The sequence below is a fragment of the Chiroxiphia lanceolata genome, chromosome 16, assembly GCF_009829145.1.
Source record: "Chiroxiphia lanceolata isolate bChiLan1 chromosome 16, bChiLan1.pri, whole genome shotgun sequence".
In the NCBI taxonomy this organism is placed as follows: domain Eukaryota; kingdom Metazoa; phylum Chordata; class Aves; order Passeriformes; family Pipridae; genus Chiroxiphia; species Chiroxiphia lanceolata.
Window position 1 is genome coordinate 10,981,232 of NC_045652.1, and position 25,782 is coordinate 11,007,013.

The window sequence follows — 25,782 nt, forward strand, 5'->3', positions numbered from 1 at the left end:
TCCAGCCCTCAGTGCTGCAGCTTCACCTTTGTGCAGTGAAGGCATAATTCTAGGGGGTTATTGGAATGTCTGGAGAAGAGGTGGATTGCTTTGATTTGCAGCGAGTTTAAGGAAGAGCTGCCTACCCAGGATGGTGCTGCAGACATTTAATAAATGATCTGGAATGTCGACAGAGGTTTAGAACCACATCATTTCATTGCCTTTGGCTGCCAGGAATGGGTGGTGTAAGGTGTCCACAGGTGTCCAGCAGCAGTGTCCCCTCCTCTGTCCTGCGCATATGACCCAGTGTGAGGTTACATTAGTGTATATACACACACATATAAACAGCCTTTTGTCTAGATTATAATTAAAAAATTGTATGGCATATAATTTATAATATATTATTCTTAATTATACATACCCAAAACCCAATCTTTACAGCTAGTTATAAAACATAAGCAATGAATCCAGTCTGTCCTCTCCCTGCTTCTGCCGTGCCTGGGTTGGTAAGTAAGGATGAGTGAGCCCAAGGGGGTGTGTAACATTTATAAATACTTTTAATACAAATTAAATATGTCATTATAGTTGTGCATGTGGATATACTTGTGTTTATATGCAATATATTCCTCTTACATTTATATGTTTATAAATTATATACTTATATAAAAAGCATGCATGTTTATATAACTACATATTTTATAAAATTGCAATTATAAAAATGTCTCTAGACAGGTGTATGAAATACATTTAGTTTATATATTTGTAAATTAAATGTATGTATCTGAGTGCTATATATACATGCATGTGTGCATATGAACAGTTCATGCATACACACATATATTATGCTCTATCTCCTATGCAGTTTATAGTTGTGTCTGAATAGCCAAAAACCATTTCATAATATTTATGTCTATAATCCTAAGAACTAGTATGAGTATATATATGTATATCCATGTATATATATGTGTGTATATATATGTGTATGTGTGTGCATACATACAGGAGTATTACAGAGAAAATATATAGAATCTACACTATAAAATACACACATATACACAAATAATATATAAAATAATATACATAACTGTGTGTAGCTTGCATGAAATATATTTACCTGGAATATGTTATGTGCAGCTTCTTCCTCACCAACACCCCACAGAGCAGCCCAGGGTGGGGCAGATGGTTTTGTGGGTGTCCCACACCCCCAGAGCTCTGCCTGTTCTATGAACCCCACCTCCCTCCCCTGCCCCAGCACCACACGGCCACGGCTCTGACATAATAATAATTTATTGGTTCGAATGACATTTAGTACCACAGTTGTCTTACCAGTGACAGAACGAATGCACACAGCTGATGAGATGCTCTCAGTTACACACACCAACCTAAGGAACGCGTTGGACGGGTCCGTGTCCGGGGCTGGTCCTTTCGTGGACGCCAGAAATTTCATTTTTGGGTAAAAATCCAGCACCTGGTGTGCAGGTCCCAGCCCGCCCGCCCCGACTGCAGGAATTACAGTGCTCAACACCGCGCTGAAACGTCACTTCAAGCAGCTTTTTTTTTTTTTTTTTTTTTTTCTTCTTGGCGGGAAAAGAAAAAAAAAAAAAATCAACCAAAAAAAAATTTGAGAGAATTATTGGGGAAAAAAGTGCAACCACCAAGACTGGAGAAGGGACGTTGCCTGCTGGGGGTGGGCTGGGACAGGCTTTGATGTGCCTGTCAGCAAAACTGCACCTAAAGCTCACCCCCCCCCAACTCCATACCAGGCTCCCAAAAGGGTGCAATCCCCCCCAGCCATGAAAGAGGAATGACCCAGGGAGCAGAGCACAGGCCTGGCCCCCAAAACTCTGCTTCCCCAGCATCACCTCATGGGTTGGTGTCTCCCTTGCAGGATGCATGGTTGGGGCAACACTGCTCTGTCCCCATTGATTCCCCTCCTCCCTGCCCTTCCCTAAGCAGTAATGAGCCTGATGATGCCCATTTCCTCTATTTCTAAATCCCATTTGACCCTGTCCAGGTGCAGCATCACCACCCCTCCACAGGGAGGTAATTTACTTATCATTTACCCCAATGCCATGGGGAGGCCCAGCCGTTTTGCACAGCACCATTTCAGGTGTTTCCAGGCTGCAATTTCCCATCCCACGAGGATGTCACTGCTCAGGGACTCACAGCCCCCTGGAAAGGGCTGGCAGCCAGCTGGGACTGCGGGGATGCTCAGCTCCAGAGCCCAGGGACCTGCACGTGTGGAAAAGCTCCATCTCCCCCTGGGATGAGCCACCAATAGTCTTTGCCATCCTGCTGAATCTGGGTGGGACACCCCTTCCAATGGGTGTGGGGTGATGGGGGGGCAGGACCACCTGTCCCATCCCGTGGAGCAGCTACAAAGCTGAATTTCAAGTTGGATCAGCATCTTCTCCAAAGTTCTGCTGCCGTCCTTCTCAGCTTCCAACATGATCAAGTGAATGATGAGGGGAAAGGGAAGTATTATTATTATTATTACTGTTATTATTATTAATTATTATTTTAAACATTTCAAATAAAACCACGTTGTGTTGTAAACAGAAGCTCACTCCTCAGGTCTGCCCAGCCAGTCCCAGCTAAGGTTTATGTTTGAAATGGGCTTCCACTGAAAGGAAAAAGCAGAGAAAATAAAGTTAAAAGCAGGATAAGCACTGGGAAGCAGTGACAGCCCTGCATAAGCCCACCCTACTAATGGTTCTTGTTGTGCTGATGCTCCTTGGCTCTGATTATTCTCATAACTGTACGACTGATCCTTACAGCACCATGGGCATCACACCAGAGGCAAGGAAGAGGGAAGGATATCATCCTCCTCCTCCCAGTGTGAGCCCGTCTCTGCTCAAACAGCCTTTGTATCCTCCCCTGGCATTGTTCATGGGCTGCCCTGCTCACATCAGGAGGGAGCGATGTCGCTGCATCCCCAATGCCCCTCCAGCCATCACATCCTCCAACACTTGGGAAATAGCAGAGCCAAGGCTGACATCCAGGAAACACACCTGCGTATTCCTGAGGCAGCATGGGCCGGCTGATGACTTTCTGAAAGGTCGTAATCCACTCCAGCTGGTCGTCCTCTGTCTCGCAGGCAAAGAGGAATTTCCGATCCGGGGTGACGATGGTTATCCCGTGCTGCCAGTGGTTTCCCTGCGTGGACGGTGGGAGCCCTTCCAGCACCTTGTAGCTGTTTTCCTTGCTCCCAATAAAAACTTCCCCTCTAGCAAAGGCATCCTAGGAGACAGCAGAGCAGTCAGGCAGGTGTGAGTGTGAAGGGGGCACTGGGTCCCAGACAGTTGGGACCTGGTTCACCCTGCATCACCCCAGCCAAACCCCAACAGCACCAGCCACCCCAAGAACCCCTGCTCATCCCCCAGGGGCACCCACAATACAGCACCAACAGCAGGGAGCCAAAATCCAGATGCAGAATGCCCAGTGAACAGGGCTTCCAAAGAATTTTTGGTGAGTACCTATGAACAGGGCTACTGCACGCTGGACACCAGGCAGAGCCACCAAGCAGTGACAGCTTCGTGCCCTCTTGGCTCTCCCACCAGCCTGAGCTTCACTGCAGATTATTACTATTATTATTATTATTATTACTATTATTATAATTACTAGTATTATTACTGCAGATAATTCCCAACAGGCAGCCCAGCACCTTCATCTTACCAGGGGATCTTTGAAATACATGAGCCGTCGGTCATCCATGGTGAACCATCGCTTCTTGAATCCCTCTGTTTGCTGAAAGTCAAAAATGCTGGATTACACACTGAAACAGCACAGCTTCTCTCTTACCAGACATGATCCAGGAGTCTCAAGGCACTTGGAGGACCCTGATGGTCTGGGGGAGTTGAGAACAGGCAGCTTCTGGGTCATCAGAAGCCACCACAGCCAGGGTCTGGGCCAGCTGTACCATGAGGGCTTGCAGGAAAGGCCAGTGAGTTTGTGAAGTAGTTTTAGATTTTTGTTTTCATGTTTGCTCCCAGGTGATAAAAATGTATGGTGTTACAGCTTTGCCTCTCTGGCAAAATATAATATATGAGAAATATTTCATATCCTACCTTTGGCCCCGTTTTCTCCATGTATCCCTCCTTCAGGTAGTTTCTAGAAAGCTTTGGCACCAGCTGGGGCAATCGAAGAGGAGAGAAAAGAGAGCAAGGTCAGGTTGGAGGGGGCTGGTAGGTCACTGGGTGTGCTGGGCAGGGCTGGAGGGTCACTGGAAGGAAAGCCTACATGGAGCTGGCCCCCAGCCCTGAACCCACCCAAGAGGTGGGTGCAGAACCATGAAACATCTTTGAGCACTTCGCCAGCACAGCCAGCAGCCTCCAGGAGGAGCCCCAGGGCTGCCCGGGCAGCCAGAGAAGGAGCCACTCTGCACCTCAGAGCCGACTGGACCCCTCCCAGGTAATTAGTGGAAGGCAATTAGATTTCAAAATCTACGGTCAAGGAGGTAGCAGGGAGTAATCAACAACAACCAGCACCAGTGACATTACCAACTGCAACCCCCAGCCCTGGCTGCCAGTGCAGCCTCTGGAATTAGATTAGCAAAGGGTAACACAATTAGCAGCTCCAGCACCCGGAAAACACAGCCAGAGATTCATAAGCCAGGCTGCACTGACCCGCACACAAGAACTCATCCAGAGGCCTGGGTATGGCCCTGACGTTCTCCTGCTTTCATCTTTTCTACCTTACAGCCTTTGTTTCAGCTTTCTGGTATTACAGCAGCAGAAAGATGCTGACGGCTTCCACACACATGGCAGTGCTGGAGTTACTCACACACACGACTCACGTTGTGAGGGTGAACATGTGTGACTGCACGTGGACGTGCTTTCCAAGGCTGGGTGTTGGGAGCAGGTGCTGCACGTGGGCTCGACATCCCACCACAGTCATTTCAGCCTGGTAATTGTAAAATGCTCCGAAGGATGGAGCACTCCCCAAGCCTTCCAGCTTGTTAACAAGATGCTAAAAATGAGCAAGAGGGGGAAAGGAAATTAAAAAACCGACCAAAACTGCAGGAGCACTCACATCAACATCGCTGGCTCCAGGGAATGCCACTTGTAAGTAATGGAAACGTGCTGCCCGGATGGCGTTGAACCAATCCACTATTTCCTAATAAAGAGAAAGAAAAGCACAGTGAGGAACAGTCTGCACACAAAATAACCTGGTCCTGCCACGTTTTATCTCTCTGATCACTGTTCCCAGTGCCAGAGCACAGTGTAGCAGCAGTCCTAAAAAATACAGAATACTGCAAACAGGTGAAGGATGGGGAACATCCAGCTGCTGTCCCGGGCTGCCAGGTGTGCACAGAGCTCTGCAGCAACCAGTGAACACCAAGGGAAGGTGAGCAGAGGGAATGATTTAAACACATCTCTGAACTGGCAAAACCAGCCCCAAATCAGCATTTGAGATATTGAACCTGACCTTATAAAATGGCTTGGCATGTGCTGGCTGGTGCAAAAGCAGCCTGACACCCCTGCAGCCCCCTCACTCCCCCTGCCCTCCCAGCCCCTCTGGCAGGACATCTGAGCAATGTCTGAATCCCACCCAAAATCTAGCAACATACTTCAGTGTCTTGCTAAAAGAGTAGCTAAATATCTCTTTATCTTTGTACCCCACTCTATCAGTTATGTCTGTGAGTCCTTTAGTGACAGCTACAGTGACATCAAAGTCCCAGCTCAATTCCCAGAAGCTCTGGTACTTCGTCCTTTGCTTGGCAAAAGTCTGTCTCCATTTTTTGCCCCCTAAAAAATAGTTGTTTTATAACTTGCTTGTTTTTAAACTCATTTTTTCATTTGCCTCTGGTGAGACTCACAGGGCTTGTATTGCACCACATGCCTCTTTGAAGGTTTCGCTGGGAAATGCCACATTAATTTTAAGCACTCAAACATTGCCTTGTGGTCTGAGGGTGTGAGAAAAGGAAAGGCACGTTGGAAGGGATATTTACAGCTTCCCTCCTTGGGATGCTGAGCTGTGGGAGAGGGATGATGCTGAGCTGTCCAGCTGTCACTAATGCACATGAAGCTTCACACATCAGGCTCATGTTCAATGAGCCAGACTTAATCCTAAAATAAACACTGTCAACCCTTTCAGGTGAGGTCGGTGTAGTGTAGGAAAGATCATATCAAAGGAGAAGTCAGCCCTCAGTAAGATTTAAACTTTTTTATGCTTTAAAAATTATTGGGGTGGGGGGGAAAGGCTCTTCTGTGAAATTTGTGAGATCTCAGTTTTAAGGAGTTGAATTGGGGTTTTTCAAAAATGGTCTGATGTGGCAAACAGCCATCTTCAAATATTTAAAAGCTTTGTTTTGGTTTGTAAAGCTACTTCAAGTTGAAAGGAAAAACTCCCGAAACATAATATGACAAACAATGTTTTGGAAAACTCTGACCTGCTTGTCTGAGGTTTTACTCACTTATCACTTGCTTTCCTTACTCTAAGCAGCTAAGGAGACCACAGATAACATCACAAAGAGGATCAGCAAGAGGAATTCACTTCTGAAGTTAATGATGACCAAACCAGGCAGGAGATAATAACCAGTGAGCTGCAGTGTTAAAAGGTTGTTATCTCATACAATCACCTACTGGATGGCTATATATATACATACATATGTATATATACATACATACATATACATACATACATACATATACATACATACATACATATATATTTATCTATCTGTGGGTCTCCTTCTTGATCATGATGCAGAAAAGCAGAGGCTGAAACCCTTGCTGACTTCCAGCAGTCAATTCCTTTTGGGATATTGATCACCCATCACCAGAAATGGGGTTTGATCAAATTCTTCCCTGTGAGGGTGGTAAGACACTGGCACAGGTTGCCCAGAGAAGCTGTGGCTGCCTCACCCCTGGAAGTGTTGAAGGCCATGTTGGATGGGGCAGCCTCCAGTCCCAAAGGGCAGGAGCTTACCCCAGAGATTCATCTTCTTGCAGCCCTCACTCAGCCAAAGGGACAGACCAATTTCAGAGTAGCCCAAAAAAATTCAGCCAGGTCATTATTGGATGGCAGGAGAGCACATCCTGCCAAACCACTGACACAGTGGAGCTACTGCATGAGACCAGTGACACTGCTCCTTCCACCAGCCCCCTACAGAAACCTCAGCACTTTAAGCCCCAAACCCAAAACACAGCACAACCCTGATTGCACTCCTTGCAGCTTGGCTAAGCAAACCACCAAAGCCCAGCAAACCACAGACACAGGCATGATGGTGGGATGCAGCTTTCACAGGAAAGAGCTTCTTCCTCTTATTCTGGTTTAAATTGCAGCCAGGAAGGTGCCTGAGAGTGACCTGAATGACACTGTGCTGTGCTTGCACAAGGAGTGCCTGTTCTGCACCACGGGACTTGCACATCCCACCAGGCAGAGTGGAGGATGGAGGGGAGGGTAAATTTGTGAGCAGCCCCAGACCCATGAGCCCTCTTCTTCACATCTCCCTTCAGAGGCATCAGAGCAAGGGATTTCTTTCAATACAAACATGAATATTTGTATTTTATAAAATATGAGACAGGCAGAACAACAATTCCTCGCTTCTCCTACAATCCAGTTTGCTCCCCTTTGGTGAGTCTTTGGATTAAGTCCCCTCATCTTTCATTGCTCCATCCACCCCGTCTCCTTCTCCAGGCACTGAGGAGCCTCCCTTAAAAAATCCTCTTCTCCCAAGTTGCAAGCAGAGGAATAGCAATTCCTTCCATTTGCATCTTGTTACTTAGAAGACACATTTTGCCACCTTTGTGCTTGGAAGGACCTGACAAACATGCTCAAAGCTTGTTCTGCATCCTGTACCCCCATTCTTTCCACCCCCTCCCAACAATTCCAGGCTGGTTAGAGCCTGGTGTGCCACAGGCTGGCTCTGGGCAGCACTGACCTCCTGGACCACAACCCAACCCTTCTCATCACTTCTGTGCCCTCACCTTGCCATCTTCATGATAGACAAAGATGTTCCTTGTGCTATTGTCCTTCAGGTAAGTGATCTGCAGTCCGTGTGGGTTCCCAATTTTTGCAGGCTGGAAAGTTGCATTTAGGTGTTCGATCTTCATAATTGCTTTGGGTTCTTTTGCCTGAAAAACACAGCTGAGTGAGCAAACACCTGAGAATTGGCTTTCAAACCAGAAAGCAGTTCACTTGGTCAGAAAAAACTCCTGATTGAGGCCATTAGCTAAAAAGACATGATTCCCAGCCCACAAAACTACCTGGTGATGAGATATCAGAGACTTTGCTTGGGCATCAATGAGTCCTTCCCTCCAGCCTGGAAAAATGCTCTGTTCCGCAAAATTCAGCAGAAATGAAAAAAAACCTACAGACTGCTAACTAACAGGCCAGGATGCTTTCTGCATCTCCAGCACCCACAGCCAGTTCATCCTCATCCCAAAAGAGGGAGGATTCTCCCCCTTGCCAACATCACACCTGGGTGCTCAGCTGGCAGGGACACCATGTGCATGTCCCCATCCTCTCACATGAGCCACTGGCTGCTGACTCTGCTCCTCCCCTTGCCTTCCAAACTTGGAACTTGCTTTTCAGAGGCACAAATATAACCTTTACAGCCCATCTCTTGGGTGGGTTAGCCCAACAGAGAGCCTGGATCAGGCCCTCTCAGGCACCACCCCAGCTGCAACCTCTGTGGCAGGTACCACCATAGCACTGTTAATCTTCTTACAAAATGTCTTCAGAAGTTTGCCATCTTTCAGGACTGCCCTGAGAAGTGAACCAGCAAGTGTGAATAAGACATTCCAACAAATACAGATCAGGCACTTGGTAACACCAGGTTTAGGGCACAACCAGGGGCCAGCAGAACGTTGTGCTGTGGTGCCATGGTCCCCAGCACCAGGCAGAACTCTTGAGCTGGCAGAGCTGTTAGTGCCACTTTGAGAACTTGGGGACTTGCCATGGACACACAGCCGCCGTGGGTGACCAAGGAGGGGGAAATCCCAGCACAGAGGACATGTCTAGACAGCGCTGTTCCCACCACAGCTGTGGTCAACAATGAAGCAAAGCAGCTTTAAACTATCAGAGCAGTCAAGAGTGACTGAATGGGGCTGGTGGGACTTTCACTTCTCCCTCGGTAAGGACAGGCTCTCTCCTCTCCATGAGATGCAATTGCACCGTAACACACCAAGCTGAAGGAGAAGACGGTGCTGTCAAAGCCACAGAGAAGTGTGGGTGGATGCTCCCCTCCTCTGCAGGTTGTGGCTCATCATGACACCACAATTGCATCAACTACTTGAGAAAACTGTCTGGTGGCTTGTCCTGGGCTGCTCTCAGCTGTGATGTTCAGGGAAGACCCAAAGATCAGATAAAACACCTTGGCTTCCCCCAGTATGTGGTGCAGAACAGTGGAGTGTCCATCCATTCATCACAAATGCAATTTTCATGGTTACAGCTGCATTTCTCACTTACAATAATGAAATGTGCTCTGGGGAAAAAGACCAGTGTTTCCATACTACTTGACATGGGATCTGAAAAACAGGGAGCTTTCCCTCCGGATTGCATGTCATGCCATGCAAAGGATGATTCAGACCCCAGTGACCACTGTGAGGTGGTGGTACCTTCATCACATGCTAACCATCACCATGAAACCCATGTCAGCTGGATGGTGCAAAGCCAGAACTGGCCAACTGGGGCATCCCACCATGACTGTGGTGGTGGAGCATAAGCAAAACTCAAGAGAGCAGTGAGCTGTACCTGGTGCTTTTGTCCTGGAGCAACTGGGGGTTCAGTGCTTACAGAAACTGCAGAAATAAACTGGTGGCCCAGGAATCCCGTGTTCAGAGATGCTCTCACAGCTGTGATCTGCACAGAGCAATCCCAGGTACTCACGTCGTTTTTGTTGAAGTACTTCAGTGCCCCTTCTCTCTCCGATAACACGAACTTTCGGCTTAAGAACTGCCCGTTGTCGCGTCCTCTCTTCCACAGAAACCCTTCTCGGTACCCTGCAGCAGAAAGGAATGGCTGAAAACCAGGGATAAAATCCTCTATTTAAAAGAAGAGTTGGGGTAAAAAAGAGGAGATGAGCCCTGACTTCAGAACTAAGCAGACCAAGTGCGTGGCTGTTTTGCTCGAGACACGAATGAAACAGACCTTCTCCTTCAGCTTTGCCCTTTTCATTCCACCCTTGTTCTTTTCCAACAGTTTGTGCTTCAGATGTCCCTACTCTGACACTCAATTTAAGATATAATTATACAAAGAGCCCCACTGAAATGGTGTTCCCTTTCTTAGTTTCACCCCTTTTCGATTTTTGCTTCTGGCTCTCAGGAATGAGGATTTTAAAATTAAAAATTATGTTTTATAACAACTTCCAAATAGTAGCTAAACTACCTTTTTTTTTCCCCGTATGCCAAATGGCACATTAATACCTCTCCTTCACCTGCCTGCTACAAGCCAGTGGTGGGTGGAAATTCCTTATTCAGCCTGCTTTTCACTTGTCCATCCCGATACAGATTCGATTTAAACCGCTGATGAAAAGATGCAGAAAAAAATCCCTCAACTAGTTCCTCAACATTGGCTCTACAGTTACAAGTGAGATAAAATGTTTCCATGATGTTAAAACCTAAAGCAAGAAAAAATTCACACAGAGACTTCTACTGGACTTACGAGATCCTGCACCAAATACTTTCTCCAGTTCCTCAAAGAGACTTTACTCAACATCAGACAAAGTCATCGCTGTCTGCCACAAATACAGCCAATGGCCAAGCCTGTGGTGATGCTGAATGCAAGCCTTGCTGAACTCCATGGAAGTGGTGGAAATATTTAAAGCTCTCAGTAGCTTTTCCTTTGTCTCTTTATTCTATACAGGGCATGTGCTGCAGCAGGGCTTGATTTGAAAATGCAGAGAGCCTCATCCTTCCCCCCTGAACAGGTGGATGCTGCCCCTCAGGAACCAGCCCAAGTGTTTTCATTTGGGGACTGTCTGCAGGGACACCCCTCCTGTATTATTACAGCTCACTCCCAGGGTGAGCCAGCACGAGCAGAATGTGCACCTCTCCTCCCATGAGATCCAGCAGCCCCTGCTGCCTGCGATCCCACAAATCCACAGCCAGGCAGGCCCACTAGCCACCAAATCCCTGTCACTGCCCAGAAATGCAGATGGGACAGCCCAAAGGCCTCAGTTATCCCATGGCCAGAGCCAGCACCTGGTGATGACACACCACTGTCCACCTAATCCTTTCACCTCCGAGCTCTCTCCACCCCTCCAGTGCAGGAGAAGTGCTCCACCCCAGCGGAGCACTGTCACCTGTGTGCACCAGCCCAGTATCCCAGGGGACTGATACCAGACACATCAGGAGAATAACAAGGCTGAAGGTCTTTCTCTAGTGCACTCATCCACCTTGGGAGAGTCTTCCCCAAAGCCAGGAGCAGACCCAGCTCATTCAGTCCATCAATTCAACCCTATCCCACTGTGGGTTTGCTGGGTACTTTTTCTAGAAAAAGCCCCATGGGAGGGCACTTGCAGAGTCAGAAAGAGAAGAACCCAGAGAGAGCAGGATTGCCCCAAGTCTCCTTTGCTCCTCAAGAGCAAGGGGAAATAGTCAAGGAAGCCAACAAAGCCCAACCAAGGGCTGTGCAGGAATGGCCCAGGTGCTGTGTTCATATCACCGTCGCGGTAGAACTGCAGGGGAGCTGAAGCTCTGACTGACACAGAGTCAGGTGCTGCTCCCCGCCAGGCTCTATCAGCAACCCCACTACACAGCCTAAGGCAGGCTGTACACGATGGAGCTGGATAGGAATAATGTCTCCCTGACAGGAGACAGACAGGCAGGAGGTGATGCCCAGCTGATACGTTTGTGAAATGCAAGATTTGCTCGACGTGAGGCAGAGCTGCTGCCGGGGCTCTGATGGCTGGGGATGGCCAACTGCTCTCCTGAATGGCAGCACGTGAAGCAGTTTGCTCTCAGAGTGTGTGGTTTGGAAACCAAGGAGAGGTGGTTTCTGTTCCTGAAGGGTGCTGGGTTTTAATGCCAAGCCAGTTGGAGCAGCAGGGGAGTGCTTCAAAAGTCACTGCTATTCACACCACTGAATGGCAGAGATGATTTCAGAGCCTCCCCACTGATATTTGGGGAACACTGACATCTCGCAGCGGGATGGAGAGAGCTGGGCATAGAGGAAAGGACATCAGCATCAAACAACAAAGAGGAGAGACAACATGAGAAGGACAATGACATCTCCAAATGCAAACAGGGGGTAATGAAGAAGGAAAGCCCATCTTTTCTTTCAGGAATCCCCACCTGGGGTTTGCTTGGCTCATCAGAGCATGATGGGTACACAGAGCTCAGTTCTCAGAGCAGCTCAGCTCCACAAGTCCTGGCTCATCTGTTCATTCATCCTGAGTGTTTAATTATGAACATCTGAATGGCAAAGGATGCTGCAGACATTCCTGGTAAAACTTGTTCCCTACCAAAACACCTTTTTTGTGATTACTCTTAGCTCTTAAGGGATGAAGAAAAAAATTATTCTGCATCTCCCCAAAGATGACCTCAAATCACTGCAAATCTGCAGTCTACCTAATGGCCACCTGGCAGATGGACACTGTAACAGCTGCATATATGAAGGAAGGGAAGCCCAAAGAGGTTTGGTGAGCTGCCCAGGACAAGGCTGTGAGCCAGTGTTCATGTCAGGCTGGAAACCCTGTTTTCCCTGCCCCTCTTACATAGGGACATTTAATTATTTTGATCTTCTCTTTCTAACATTTTGGGGCAAAACACAGTATCCACTCCACAGTATCCTTCCACTGCAAGGAAGAACTAAAAAAACCCAACACAACTAAGAGTTATCCCTCACATGGCAGCTCTTCCAAGACAGATTGCCTCAGCAAAAGAACTCCTGGCTGCTCTAACAAAGCCAGCTGCTGATTTCAGTGTTCTTCAGTACAAATTTCTGCTTGCTTCTTTTCTTTTTTTTCCTTTTTCCCTCCCTCCCTCCCTCCAGGGCTGCATCCTTGGGAGCTGCTCCTCTGCTCTGCCCAAACCCGCTGCCTGCATCCCTGTCAACATCCATCAATGCAAACCACTGTGAACTGGACTTGAACCCAACACGAACCCAAACAGGTTCCCCAGGCAAACAGTGTGTCAGCAAGACATGTCCTCAATGTCCCAATCTAAAGGGTTGTGAAAACAACTAGAGAAGGTGCTGAGAAACAAAACTGCAGGAGGCTGAACAGGCAACAGATCTCACACCAGAGGGCATTGGAGTTGGAAACCAAACCCTCTGTTCCTTGTCTCTGTGGGCTGAACCACCTTAGCAATATTTAGAGCTCTCTGGCCACATCCAGATCTTCCTGGGTGGTGAGGCCCTGACACACGTTATCCAGAGAAGCTGTGGGTGCCCCATCCCTGGAAGCACTCAAGGCCAGGCTGGACAGGGCTTGGAACAACCTGTGGAAGGTGTCCCTGCCCAGAGCAGGGCTTGGAACTAGATTTAGGTCCCTTCCAACCCAAACCATTCTGGGATTCTATGAAGGCTGTTCTGCTCGTGTTGAAGCTGAACAACCACTAGTCCTACAGCACCTGCTGGTCACTGGGGTCAGACTGTGCAGCATCATGTCACCAACACTCTCCCAAGGCCCAGAATGAGGGATGCCATCATCCCACTGATCACCAGCACCCAGCTGTGACTGGAGAAAGGACTACCTGCTGGAGAGCACCTACAGCCACCCTTTAGAAATACCATTTTTCCTTTGCTAACACCACTGCTGTTTGGATGTCAAGTTCTCTGCATCACTTCAGCTGCCTGCCAAGGGGGAAAATCAACCACTTGCCTTCGCAAGCTGCTCTGGCACAAACCTGTGACACTTGCAAAAAATCCACCAAGCAGTGGTGACAAAGTTAGCCAACAAATGGTGTGTAATAACGACCTGAAACCACACAGCCCGAATCGGTATTTTTGACCTGTAACACAATTTCCAAGGTAAAATAAGGAACTGGCACTTCCACACTCACTTCATCACCACAGCTAAAACTCTGGGGGCAAAGAAAACAGGGTCACCCTCTTGGTTGATTGAAAAGAAGATAGTGCATAGCCTTGTGTCAGCTCAGGTGGGCTGGTGTCTGATGCTCCTTCAAGCCAGGCAGGTAAAACTGGCAGGACCCACTGGGTGCTCTGGTGTAGCCCAGCCTTCTTGCTGTCTGAGGGGCTGCAGAGGAAGCAAGGGAGAGGACTTTCTATCATGAAAATCTGATGTAGCCACCATCTTTCCATCTGACTTCTGCCAGCAATTGGTTCAAGTTCCCTGTTTCTTAAGAAGAGGGATATTGCTACTTCCCCACCTCAGAAAGCTGTTACAGTGCTTAGTTAATGATGGGGGTTTTTGGTCTCTGAGAATGTGGATTGCAGGAAGTACCCAGAATCAGTTTTAGCCTTTGTTCTCAGAGAAGAAAAAACCTTCCTGACAAAGTGGATCAGATCCACTGTGCAAAAACCATGCATGGCCTCTGCTTCTGCCATCTTAAGTAAGGCATTATAAACTGGGACTTAAAACCACATCTGCTCTTCGGTTTCTTTGGCACTTTACTTTGCAGTTTCATATGCAATACCATACCCAAGCCCAAATGCATCACTATGTGGTTTCTTGCCCTCTTCTCTCACTGCAAGACAAAGCATGGGAGGCTGAAATAGGAGAAAAAAAATGTACTTGTGGGAGTAATCCAAGGGCAATCCCATTTCCTAGAGTTCAGGCAGCACATCTCCTCCTACAGAAGCAGGTTTCCCTTCCTCTAAGCACTTAAAGTGTGTTGACCCCAATTCAGAGCTTTGGAGAAGATACAAATACAACTCCATCACTTTGCTGCTGAAATTGCAGGGTATATATCTCCACTCCTCTGTGTGTCAGGAGCTGAGCTCTCTGCTGTATTAGCATTGTAAGATGTTAATTAAGGCAGAACGGGGGATAAGTACTCACTAGACATGATATGCCCACCCTTTCTGAGAGGTTAAGGAACTGCATAATTATGTGGAGCAGTTGAGTGGTGAATCCTTGACATTCCACATCCCCTCTGACCCCAGTGTCACAACCTCCTTTTAAAACAAAGAGTATGAAGGACACTCCTTCCAAAATAACCCCCCCACCATCCATAGTGAGAGGGCTGGATGGAGAAGATGGCATATTCTCTGTTTTCCCTACAGACTGGACTTGTAATAGGGCTGCCTAAAGAACTGTGCCTCTTGTTGGGCCTCAATGTAAATGGTTTGGTTTGATTGCGCTAAGTTTTAATATATTTCTTCCTGTAGCATTCAGCCACCATCAAAGCAAGACATTTCAATGACTCCAATTTGAATATTTTAAGCATTTGCATTCCGATACAAGTTGTAAAATAAGGAATACTAAATTTTCTCATGGAGTGAAAACATCACTCTCTGTCCACATCCTCCCCATACATAACGCAGCCCTCCTGCAAGCAGGGTCAAGGTTGGTCAAACCCCTCAGAGCTTTCAGTCAAAGCTGCAAACACCACCCTGCTCTGCTGCACAGCACCAGCAGCTTGCTTTTTTGCCTTTGTTTTCCCTGTCTGCAGCTGAGCTGAGGAGCTTATAACTTCCCTACAAACAATTCTGCAGTCATCTCTAGATAAATACGCTTCCTGCTGGTCCCGTGTTCAGCAGTGCAGAGACAGGAGTGCTGGAGATCTCAGCATCCCGATGCACAGGAGGCAGAGGGGACCTGGAGGGTTTGCTAATGAGATGGGCATCCTTCCCCCAGGGCTTCTCCTGCACCGACCAGGCGAGGAGCCACCAAGAGCTGCTACTGTTCGTGCACAGTTCAGCGCTTCAGAAATTAAAGCCTCAGCAAGGAGCGAATGAGGACACGTTCAGGGATCCTGCAAACCGGTCTCTGCCCCCAGGACACCTGGGAGATAAGCTCTTGGTGCACCTGATGCAAGGTGGGTGCCTGGCATGTCTCACCTCGCAGTCACAGGCTTGAGAAGGGAGTGATCTCCCTTCACCTCCCTTTAGAGAACTCTTCGTTCCCAGCTAAGACAACACATCCTCATCGCACCTCACCCAGCCAGGCAAAGGAGCCTGAGACCTCCCTTGTGCAGCACCCTGACACCCACACCAGCGACTTTCTCAGGCACGTACAGTTTGAGGCGCAAGTTTCCCAGCTCTTAATCAAACAGTCCTCTCTTAATGAGCACTTAGCATCCAAATTACCTTTCCTAAAGGCCATTTTGCAGAGAAGGGTTTCCTGTTGCCATCCAGTCTGCCTCTGCTGTCTTCCCGGAGCTCATAAAACAATTATTGTCCCGCTGCATTGTCGAGCCTCAGCTATGGATGCAAGCAGCTGATGAGATTGATTGCTTCCACAATACCCAATTAACCCACTCACTCTGCAAACGATTGACTTAATCAAAGGCAATTAGCGCCTGAATGGCTACATCAGACAGAAAGCCAGGATTTAGTAGATGATTCAGATAACACCATACAGACATCTCCTTGGCCTTCTGAGGGAAAACACCATCACTAATGCTCAGCTCAGAGCTGGAAGTAGATGAAACCTCAGGTCGGTGGTGACAGGTGGCACAGAAAACACAAGGGAGAAGGAACACACATTTCCCTTTACTGATAAAGGGGAATTTGAAAAACACCGATGTGATGTTGTTCCTCTTTTCCTCCTTTTTCTGCTCATGCAGGACCCGGAGCACCCACCAGTTGACCAGACCTCAACTACCAGCTGTCATGAAATGGTACCTTTGGTCTCTGACAGCTCTGGATACTCAGTCCCCGAGTGCTGGAGGTACAGGGCTCTCCCATTACCAGCCCTCTGAGGAAAGTCAAATGTGTTTTACAAAACCACCTTCAATGTTGATTTCTTCCAAGGCATCTTCTCCCACAATGTAAAAAAGATGCCCCAAAACAGCCAATTTGGAGGCAGGACCACATCTCTGCAGAAATACAGGTGTTAGTGTCCTCAGAGACTGTTTTTCCTCTGGTCAAGTCACCCCCAACCAGCACAGCCAAAACCATTCAAAGCCTGAGCGTGGGCTGAGCAACCCAGGTCCCCTAAAATAGGACAGAGACCATTTTAGAACATGTGTAGAACAACTTCAAGGTTGAAGCCAAGCATGGAAAACAAACTCTCCAGATCACTGCAAAAAGACATTGCCATCTTGCTTCATCCTGAGCAGCAAAACCATTGTAATAGAAAAAGTTGTTAGTTCGGCTACCCAGCTGCTCAGATCAATATGGAAAATAGAGCCAAATGCACCATATCCATGGAAAAAAAATGGGGCTGAGCTTAACTACACATTAAGATCCTGAATCTGACAGAAAGAAGACGAGGTCTGTCCCCACACACATGTGGCATTTACATGCAAACCCTGGGTTTCCAGTCCCATTTAATGTCATTGTGAATACACTTCATTGCTGGCTCACAGCTGAAAATCCAAATTGCTTGCAAGTAAAGCCCCAATAATAAAGCTGAAATCCATTAAGCTTGCGATGTTTGCCACGATTTAAATCTGATTAAAATTGTACATGACACCACTAAGCCGAACATTCAGAAAACACTCCTGTCAGGTCTGATGTTTCCCCATGTAATCCAACCCCCCCCTTCTTTCACCGGGTTGTCAGCTGAAAGGAGCCATAATAAGAGATCATGTACCTAATCCAGCTTCCTAAGCTGTTTTTAACTGGTTTCTTTAATCACATGTTATGATTCCCTACGGAGCAGCTCTCAGGTGACAAAGACATTAGCACAGTCATTCATACTCCCGGAAGGTTTCTCAGATGGGATCACTTTTCCCCCTGTGCCGACTGTGTGGCAGGAACGAGACACCCGAGGTGCCTCTGTGGAGCCAGGGCAGCCACCAGGGGCATGAAAGGTGGGAAATCACAGCATCAGGAAGTGACAGCCAGTGGGCAAGAGACTGCAAGGTAAAGTGGTGCAAAGGACTCTTATCGGAGAAAAAACTTCTTTTAGCGGAGTGATATTAATCTCCCAGTGAGCACTCACCTCCCCTGAAAATGCTGCGTGGGAACAAATATCAGGAGAAAACACCAAAATATACAATGCCCAAGTCTTCACCTGTCTGCTTCAGGCATATCAGGTTTGGTAGAGAACACAGCCACATCCTCCCTTTTATCAGTTCATCTTATAATTGACCATCGACACAGTACAACTTCCGTGGTAACTTAATTACTGAGCAAGTGTTTACATATTAAAGATAAGACCATAGCTGACTGCTGCAGAGCAATTCGATTGTATCTACTGGGAGATGTTACCACCCCTTGCTACAGAAAATGTCTTTTCTGGAAGCCTTGCGCTTGCGTTATTGAGAATTGAATGTGGAATCTAATTTTACTTGGAAATCAAATGCTTCCTCTTCGAGTGGCATCCCTGCATACCCACCTGGGAGCTGCTGGCTGCTCAGAGAAAAAACCCTGTTACAGGTAAATAACCTTCAGGTTTTGATCTTTTGAAGCCAGTCTTTTATAATAAAAGGCAGATGAAAGCTGGGAGGTTCCCAGTGCGATGCTCATCCCATTTACCAGCACTGAGTGCACTCAAAGCCTGATTTAGATGGAGAGCTGGGCCAGAAAACGTTTAAGGACAGGCATGCAGTGCTAAGTCATAATAACACCTGTACAGCAGTTCACTTCAGGAGCTGAATTTTGAAAGCCAAACTGCTCCCAAACCACAGGGCAAGGATCCTCCTTGGGCAAGACATAAACACTTCAAAAAAAAATCCTCATTGCAGCCACTGCGAGTTACTTGCACAGAAGCTGCATGGGAGGATGTTCTGCAGCTTTCCCTCCTGGCATTTGGAGGAACTGCTGCCTCCATCCCACACTCATCCCCCCCTGCCCACCACAGAGCTGGTCCTGCCTGGACCTCTGCAAGGCGAGGGAGAAGCCAGATGCAGCCCTCACACACAACTGCAATGACTCCTGTGCAGAAAGCAAAGAGGTGACCCCTGAAAGAGCTGGGGACGAGGAGACTTTTACCCTCCAAACGCACCACAGATGAGCTGCACCAACCTGCTGCTGAGGCTTCAGCTCGAAACACCCACAAAGCACCAGGGACCACCTGAAGGTCTGGATTTCACAGAGGCGTCCTCGAACTCCAGCTATGGGATCAGGAGCCTCCAAGCCCTGAATAGCTTTAGATCTTTAGGAGTCTCTTACCCACACCAATAAATAAAATCTCAGCCTGGGCAGCTGCTGGCACAGATCAATCCAAGGAAGGATGAGATGAATTTAACCCCCCAACAGAGCTTTACAGAAGTCAGCAGAGAAGTTCACCACAGACTTCAGATGGGTTTAAGACCCTCTGTCCAGGGCATCCTAGAACAAAGCATTTCCCCCACACAGGCAGCACTGCCACACAAACATAGATCATGGAAACCCATTCTCACATGCACATAACATTCCTCTTTCTTTGCTTTGAAGAGAAATCCAAAAGGTTTTGAGCATATCTGCTGCAGTGCTAATGGCTCCTGAATATCTTTTGTTGAGCATTCAATACATTCACAGTCAAAACTTTATGCAGGAAAGAAGGGGGTTTTTTTTAAATTTAGGACTTGTTCTTCTCTTGGCTGCTGGTGTTACAGCTGTCCCAGAAATCAGCCAGTACAGGATGATCTGGCAGCTGTGCTATCAAGGGAGGAGCACTTGGCAGCGCAGCCGCAACCTCCAGGTTGCACAAGGACATTTACACACCTTGATTTTTCTAAAACTATCACCCCCCATCCCCTGGAGCAGTGTAATCCCACTTAATGAACTCCTGGAATTATATAAATCAAGGATAAATTCTGTCCCAATAATGCATTGACCAAAACCCTCACTGACTTTGCTGGGCTAAATTTTTTTCTTCCAGCCTCTGCAATGCGTGAAAGTTTGAAATTCACTCCCTGTGGAGCAGCCTCCTTGTCTTTTAGGTATTTTGGGGATACACTGTTTGTTACTGCTGTGCCACATAACCATGTCCCTCATGGGCTGCCCTGGTTATGAAACTGGAGGTGGCTGCTTTGTCTGCACCTCAACTGCAGCAGGATTTATAAAACCAGTCCTATTTAGTCAGCTGGGGAGCCACCTCCAAGTCCAGTTTCACTGTAAGCATCCAAGAAGTGAGGTGTGGACAACTCCTCTGCTGCAGAGGCTTCCCTGCTGCATCAGAGATTTCAAGGTGAAAAGGTGGGTGATCTCCCCCCTATAGGGGGAAAATGCAGGTGGAAAGGGGCTGGTGGTGGGAAGAAAAGCATCAGCAAGTGCTCCCACTTTTGAGTCGAGGCTGATCTAGCTCAGCTACATCTCTGGCAAACTCCAGAAAAAGACATGACCTCACCCCAGAAAATGTTCTTTATCTGGTGAGAGACAGTAACTGCCCGACCCTGCACAGGTCTTCAACGCAAAACGGATCTTTCTTTAGTGGAAATTTAATTAAGCTAGGACAAGTTGCCATGAAAACAACCTTTTCCATGTCCTTTGTTATCCTATTGCTTCCCAGTCACTCCCTTCTCATTAGCAGAAAAAAGATGCCTCAGCCTTTTGGTCCTGTGTCACTACACAGGGAATGTGAACGTGCACAGTATAAAACCATGGAGAAACACCAGGAGACCCCCAATAACTACCTTCATAAATCAGAAATTGGGAAGGGATGGTTCTATTCTTTCAGTAAATGTTTATCGCCAAAAACATGGGGGAACCACCTCAGTTGGTATAGGTCCATTTATTGCCTGTAAAAACCCAAGGTTACAAGAACAGGCAGCCTTAGCAATATCAAAATACAGTATTTCAAGGTGGTTGACCTCAAATAGGGAAAGCTCAAGGACAGAAGTGAGTAATGATAATTATAGTTGGGGTGTTTCACATATTTATTGATCTTATAGTCTATCCTCATCGGGTGGCCTGACTCTCCCAGGGAACACCTACAGCTCAGGGCATCCCTAGGGAGCATCCAGAGCACACCCCAAGGCACAGGCAGCACATTCAGCTGCCAAGGGAATCCAAGGGGTGGAAGGGTTCAGACCATCTCACCCATGAGAAACTGCACTAGTTCAGCAAATTCAACTGACCTCAAACCGACCACAAATTAAATGCTTTTGTTTTGAGTTGACAAATGTAAACATTTTTGTTAAGGATGATGCAAAATGAAACAACATTTCTTAGGTGTGCTTTTTTGAGAGACCAAAAAAACCCCTAATGAAACATTTTGCACAAAGTGCTTAGATGGAGGAAAAAAAAAAGACCAACCTCCAACTATTTAAAATTTCATGGGGCAGCCCTTACCCCTTTCAGCAAGGTTCACTCCCTCATTGCACTGCTTCCCCTGCAATGAGTATTGCTGCTGCCTTACTTTTTGCACGAGAGCTGCTGCTCTCTGGCTAATTATAGAAGCTGGATCAGAGCAATGCTGAAGGCAGCTTGACAGAACCAGCTGTTAAAATTATAGCTGGATCCTAAACTAGCTGTGAACATCCAGCTTTAGCTCACAGTGGTGCTACCCCCTCCCCAGAGCCGGCTGCCAACGCCTTGCTTGGCCAACTGCTCCTTCTCCTCCTCCAAGTTCAGACCCACAGGTCCTCACCTGCGATTTCTGGCTGCCTAAATGCTTTTCTGCTTTAGGGGAGCTGAAGACATCAGAGTATTTCTCTTTGCTAGATGTTTTTCTTCCTACAGCAGCTATCTGTAAGATCCATCACCGCCCCATCACTTTGTCACTGCAATGTTCATGGATTTCCTGGAAAGCGTAACAGCAGTCATTGGCCTCTTGCCATGGCCCAGAGAGGTAGAAAAAATAAAAATGCTCCAAAGTTAACTCTAAAAGAAAGGCTTTTGCGTTTGGAGCCCTTTCCTTTGCCTTCTGGTGGTGACTTTGAGCACTGTCTCCTTAGCAAGTCTGGGAAATGGTGCAGCATCTTCCTTTGATTCTAACAGAGCCTCAGGAGGCGGCCGTGCTCTTTCAGAGGGCTTGGACTGTGTCTGAATCAGCACTTCCAAATGCTCCTGGAAGGCACTGAAAGGCTGCTCCAGCTCCTGGTCATATGATGACAGTTCTGTGGAGACGTCAGTGCATCCTGGCACGGGAACAATGCCACGTGTGGGTCCCTGCCACGGGCCTGCTCCCCTTGCACAAGAAAAAATAATAATAAGACAAACACACTGTGATCTCCCCTTGCATTCTCCTCACTAGTTTAGTTTGTTAAACAGCTCTTTGATGTGCTTTGTCTTTAGTGCAGCAAAGTCTGTGTTTGATGTTTACATCATTTGTATTGTGGAGTTGTTAACATGGAGTGAGGCTGAGCAGGACCCAGGCAGCTCCCCAGGAGGGTCTGTTCCCTCCACAGCCCTACCCAGACCCACTGCAGATACTGCACTCCAGTCTGGCTGGGGATTAGATCTGCTGCTGGTTTCTTGAGTGGATTTTTTCAAGTGGATCCCTTTCCTTTCAAGGCAATTTAGCTCAGTATTTTTTCATCCTGGAGACAGGCTATTGTGTCAGTTTTTGCTCTGCTCTGGACGAGGCTGCAGAGAGCAGAAGTGACCTGCACAGCATCACCCCCAACCCATCCCCTTCCTGTGGTAGCAGTGCCAGGGCACACTGAGGAAGAAGAAGTAGATATTTGTTTTAAAGGAATGACTGCATTTCCATCAAACCTCCAAGGAGAGGATGGGGAAAGGTTTTTTGGAGCAAGTCCTGACAGGGAGTTGTGTAATGTTAAACACATAAAGGATTATATTGGAAAGACATGAAAAGGAGACTTAGCACCAGCAAAAGTGTCCCATCTGCTTCAGCTGAACATATTTCTGACTTTCCTATTTCAACCATTTAATTTTTTTCCAGAGCCTTTCATCTTCAACTGTTCCTCCCTATCAGACAAAAGTTTTGGGGAAAAAAAATAACCCAGGCCTTAGTCCCCCTTTTTTGTACCCAAAATCCACAGCACAAATGCCAGGGCATGGATGCAGACACCAGACCTCACACCCACCCACTGGGGCATCATGCCCTGCTCCTGGGGCTGCAAACATTGCACCTGACACGTGCCAGGTGCTGCACAGGTGAGGACCAAGTGTGGGGGCTCGGACCCAGTGAGCAAGGCATCACCCAGGGTGTGGGGAGGCAGCAGGACCAGTGCCCACCAAGCCTGGCTCCCAGCGTGACTCATGTCCCAGCTGATGTCAGTGCCTGGAGAACAGAAGCCTCTCTGTGGCTCTGGCAGCATGAGAAGGAGGTTTCTGTGCCAGGCAAGGTTGCTCACTGGAAGGATGCTTGTGCTTTAACCCCCTCCTGACAACAGCCTCCAGTGACCTTGGTGCTGGGTTGGGAGAACTGCAGGGTTTGGAGTTGTCCATTGGACACTCATGCCCCCAGCCCTCTCGTGATAACCTCTGGACAGGGGCTGCTTTTTCAGGGCATCTAATGGAGCACCCAGAGCACTGGATGCAATCTACACATAATGCTCTTGTGCACCCTTGAAGTGCTAAAACATTCTTATGCTCCCTTGAAAAGCAAACTGTGATGAGGCTGCATCCTTTTTGGAGAGAACCTGCTGCCACTTAGCCTGGCCTCCCACATTCCTCCCTGCATCCCTCCCTGCCCTGCTCCCCCACAGCTCCTACGACCACAAAGAGAAGCATTGGCAGAACCTGCACAGCATCAAGCTCACAACAGGCTGCAAAACTCAGCCAAGAGGCCAAATTCTCCAGTACAGTCCTTGCCCAATCATTTTACTCTCTGGGACGCCGAGACAGGGCAGAGGTCCATGTCAAAGAGGTGCAGCATCCCTGTGCCCTGGGCTCCTCATTCAGACATAAATCCAGCCGTGTTCAGAGATCAGTCCCATCTCCAGCTCCCCCAGGGTACAAACACAAACTGCCAGGTGTGCCAGTGCCAAGCAGAGGAACTGCTCCTGGTGTCAGCTGGGAAGAGTGAAAATGCAGCCAGACATTGGGACCCAGCAGCCAAGACCTTATGGACAAAGGCAAGACTGAGTGCAGAGATTTGTAACACAGTTTTGCTGAAATCCAGTAAGAGTCAAACCTGGAGCTTTGGTTCAGCCAAATACTGGAACCAGCTGATGGGAATTCACTGGAAACTGTGATTTAACACAGGAGGCACCAGTGATGCAACCCTAGCCTGCACACCAAGCACCAGCACACACCACAGGGAACTGGTGTCTTGACTTCCTACCACAAAACATCTCCCCTCTCATGTCCAAATCTCTGCTTTGCAAAAGTCAATAGGAATTTTCAACAAAATACCAGGCTGCCCTGATTTGTGCTGCTTTTTAACCACGCTACTATTATTTTTTTATTTCCATCTCTAGGTCTATGAGTGATCTGCTTTACAGGGATGGGAAAGAGGGCCTAAGACAGCAGTACCAGAAAGCATCCCTCAGTGAGGGATCTCGTGGCAGCTGCATTTCCCAACACATGCTGCTGCCCTGCATCACGAAAACTAATGCTTCCCATCAGTGAGGGACAGAGCAGAAAATTACCGAGTTTCCCTCAAAGCTCAGCTCTAATACTTGATCCTTTCAAGCATCAGAAGAGAATTTAATCCATTTTACAACTAGCATCAGATAACAGTGACATTAAAAAGCAATAGGAGCCAAGCAGCAACTTCTCTTAAAGGCTAATAAGTAGAAATAAATTATTTCTTTATATTGAAAATTCCTCTCTAAGGACTAAGATCAAGGCCTGCTAAAGCTTTTGACAGCTCTGTTTGCCCATCAGCCACATCTGCATTGAGGTTAAATAGAGATTTAGACTCACAGAAACTTCTGAAAAACTCAGACCTTTGGATCGAGGTTACAGATGTAGCCAGTATTTTCAGAAGTTCAACTCAAAAAAAATGCTAGAAGAGCCAGTTATAATTAGGCTTTTTCTACATTTCTATATATGGTGTAAATCAGGAGGCAAGCCACTGGCACTATGGGAAATGTGCCAGCAAAAAAACAGAACGAGGGGGAAATAAAACTCATTATTTGCATGGCACAATTCACTTTACAGGCGCGTAACACAGCCAGGGCTTTAAAGGCCATTTATAATTTCGCAGCATTATGTGGCACTAAAGCTTTTATTCTGGTATTCAGAGCCTAATGGGACTCAGTGTTCATAAAGCGACATTTCAAACCCCACTGCTCTCACCAGAAACACCTCCACGGCCGTCACTCGCTTTTGGGTACGTTAATACAAACCATGGCAACTGCTCTGCAGAGATTCCTCCACTGCTTCAGACACCGAACAGGTAGCTGAGACTATAAAGTGATTTTTCCTAACGAAGTGCTCACGGCCCAATTACAAACCACTCCGAGCTGCTATTGCAAAGCCAGTGACATCAACCGGAGGAGCAGCTCCGGCATCGAACGTTCCCGGGGCTGCCCCGGGTTTGTGCTGCAGCCCCTCGAACAAAGGGCAGGCGGAGCAACAGCGGCTCCGCTCAGCCCGCGCTGACACCGAGGGCTATTTTTAGCACAAGGAGATGTTGTAAGCTCACAGGGGACTGGGGGAAGGGAGGAAAGGTTTAAGGGAGAAAAAAAAAAGTAATGCTGAAGTGTTTCTCTACCTTGTCAGGTCAGAGGAGGGAGGCAGCGCAGTGCCCAGTGCCGTGGCCAGGCACAGATGCCCTCGCGCCGGTGGCCACGCTGGTGTCCAGGCACAGCATGGAAATCGTGTTGTGTTACTTCAGACACACCAAACCCAAATCAGCCAAACACCACACACCTCCTGAAAGGCAGTGGGATGCTCCTGCACACCCTGGTGCACCCCGTGCCACACAAGGCACTGCAGGTGACCTTGCTCTGCACCGCCACGCTCCCCTATGGCACATATGGTGCCTGGACAAAGCCCATCGAC

The 25,782-nt window shown here is 47.7% G+C and overlaps 1 protein-coding gene across 1 annotated transcript in view; it reads right to left on the reverse strand.

Moving 5' to 3' along the window:
• Window positions 1-1,250: 1,250 nt before the first annotated feature.
• Window positions 1,251-25,782, reverse strand: part of ADAP1 (ArfGAP with dual PH domains 1) — a 51,146-nt gene continuing 26,614 nt past the window's right edge. Inside the window, exons 5-11 of the mRNA XM_032703955.1 lie at window positions 9,814-9,926; window positions 7,911-8,057; window positions 5,011-5,094; window positions 4,047-4,109; window positions 3,655-3,726; window positions 2,991-3,219; window positions 1,251-2,602 (exon numbers count right to left, since the gene is read on the reverse strand). Of these exons, the coding sequence (XP_032559846.1) occupies window positions 2,574-2,602; window positions 2,991-3,219; window positions 3,655-3,726; window positions 4,047-4,109; window positions 5,011-5,094; window positions 7,911-8,057; window positions 9,814-9,926 (737 nt within the window). The 3' untranslated portion in view covers window positions 1,251-2,573. The remainder of the gene's footprint in view (window positions 2,603-2,990; window positions 3,220-3,654; window positions 3,727-4,046; window positions 4,110-5,010; window positions 5,095-7,910; window positions 8,058-9,813; window positions 9,927-25,782) is intronic.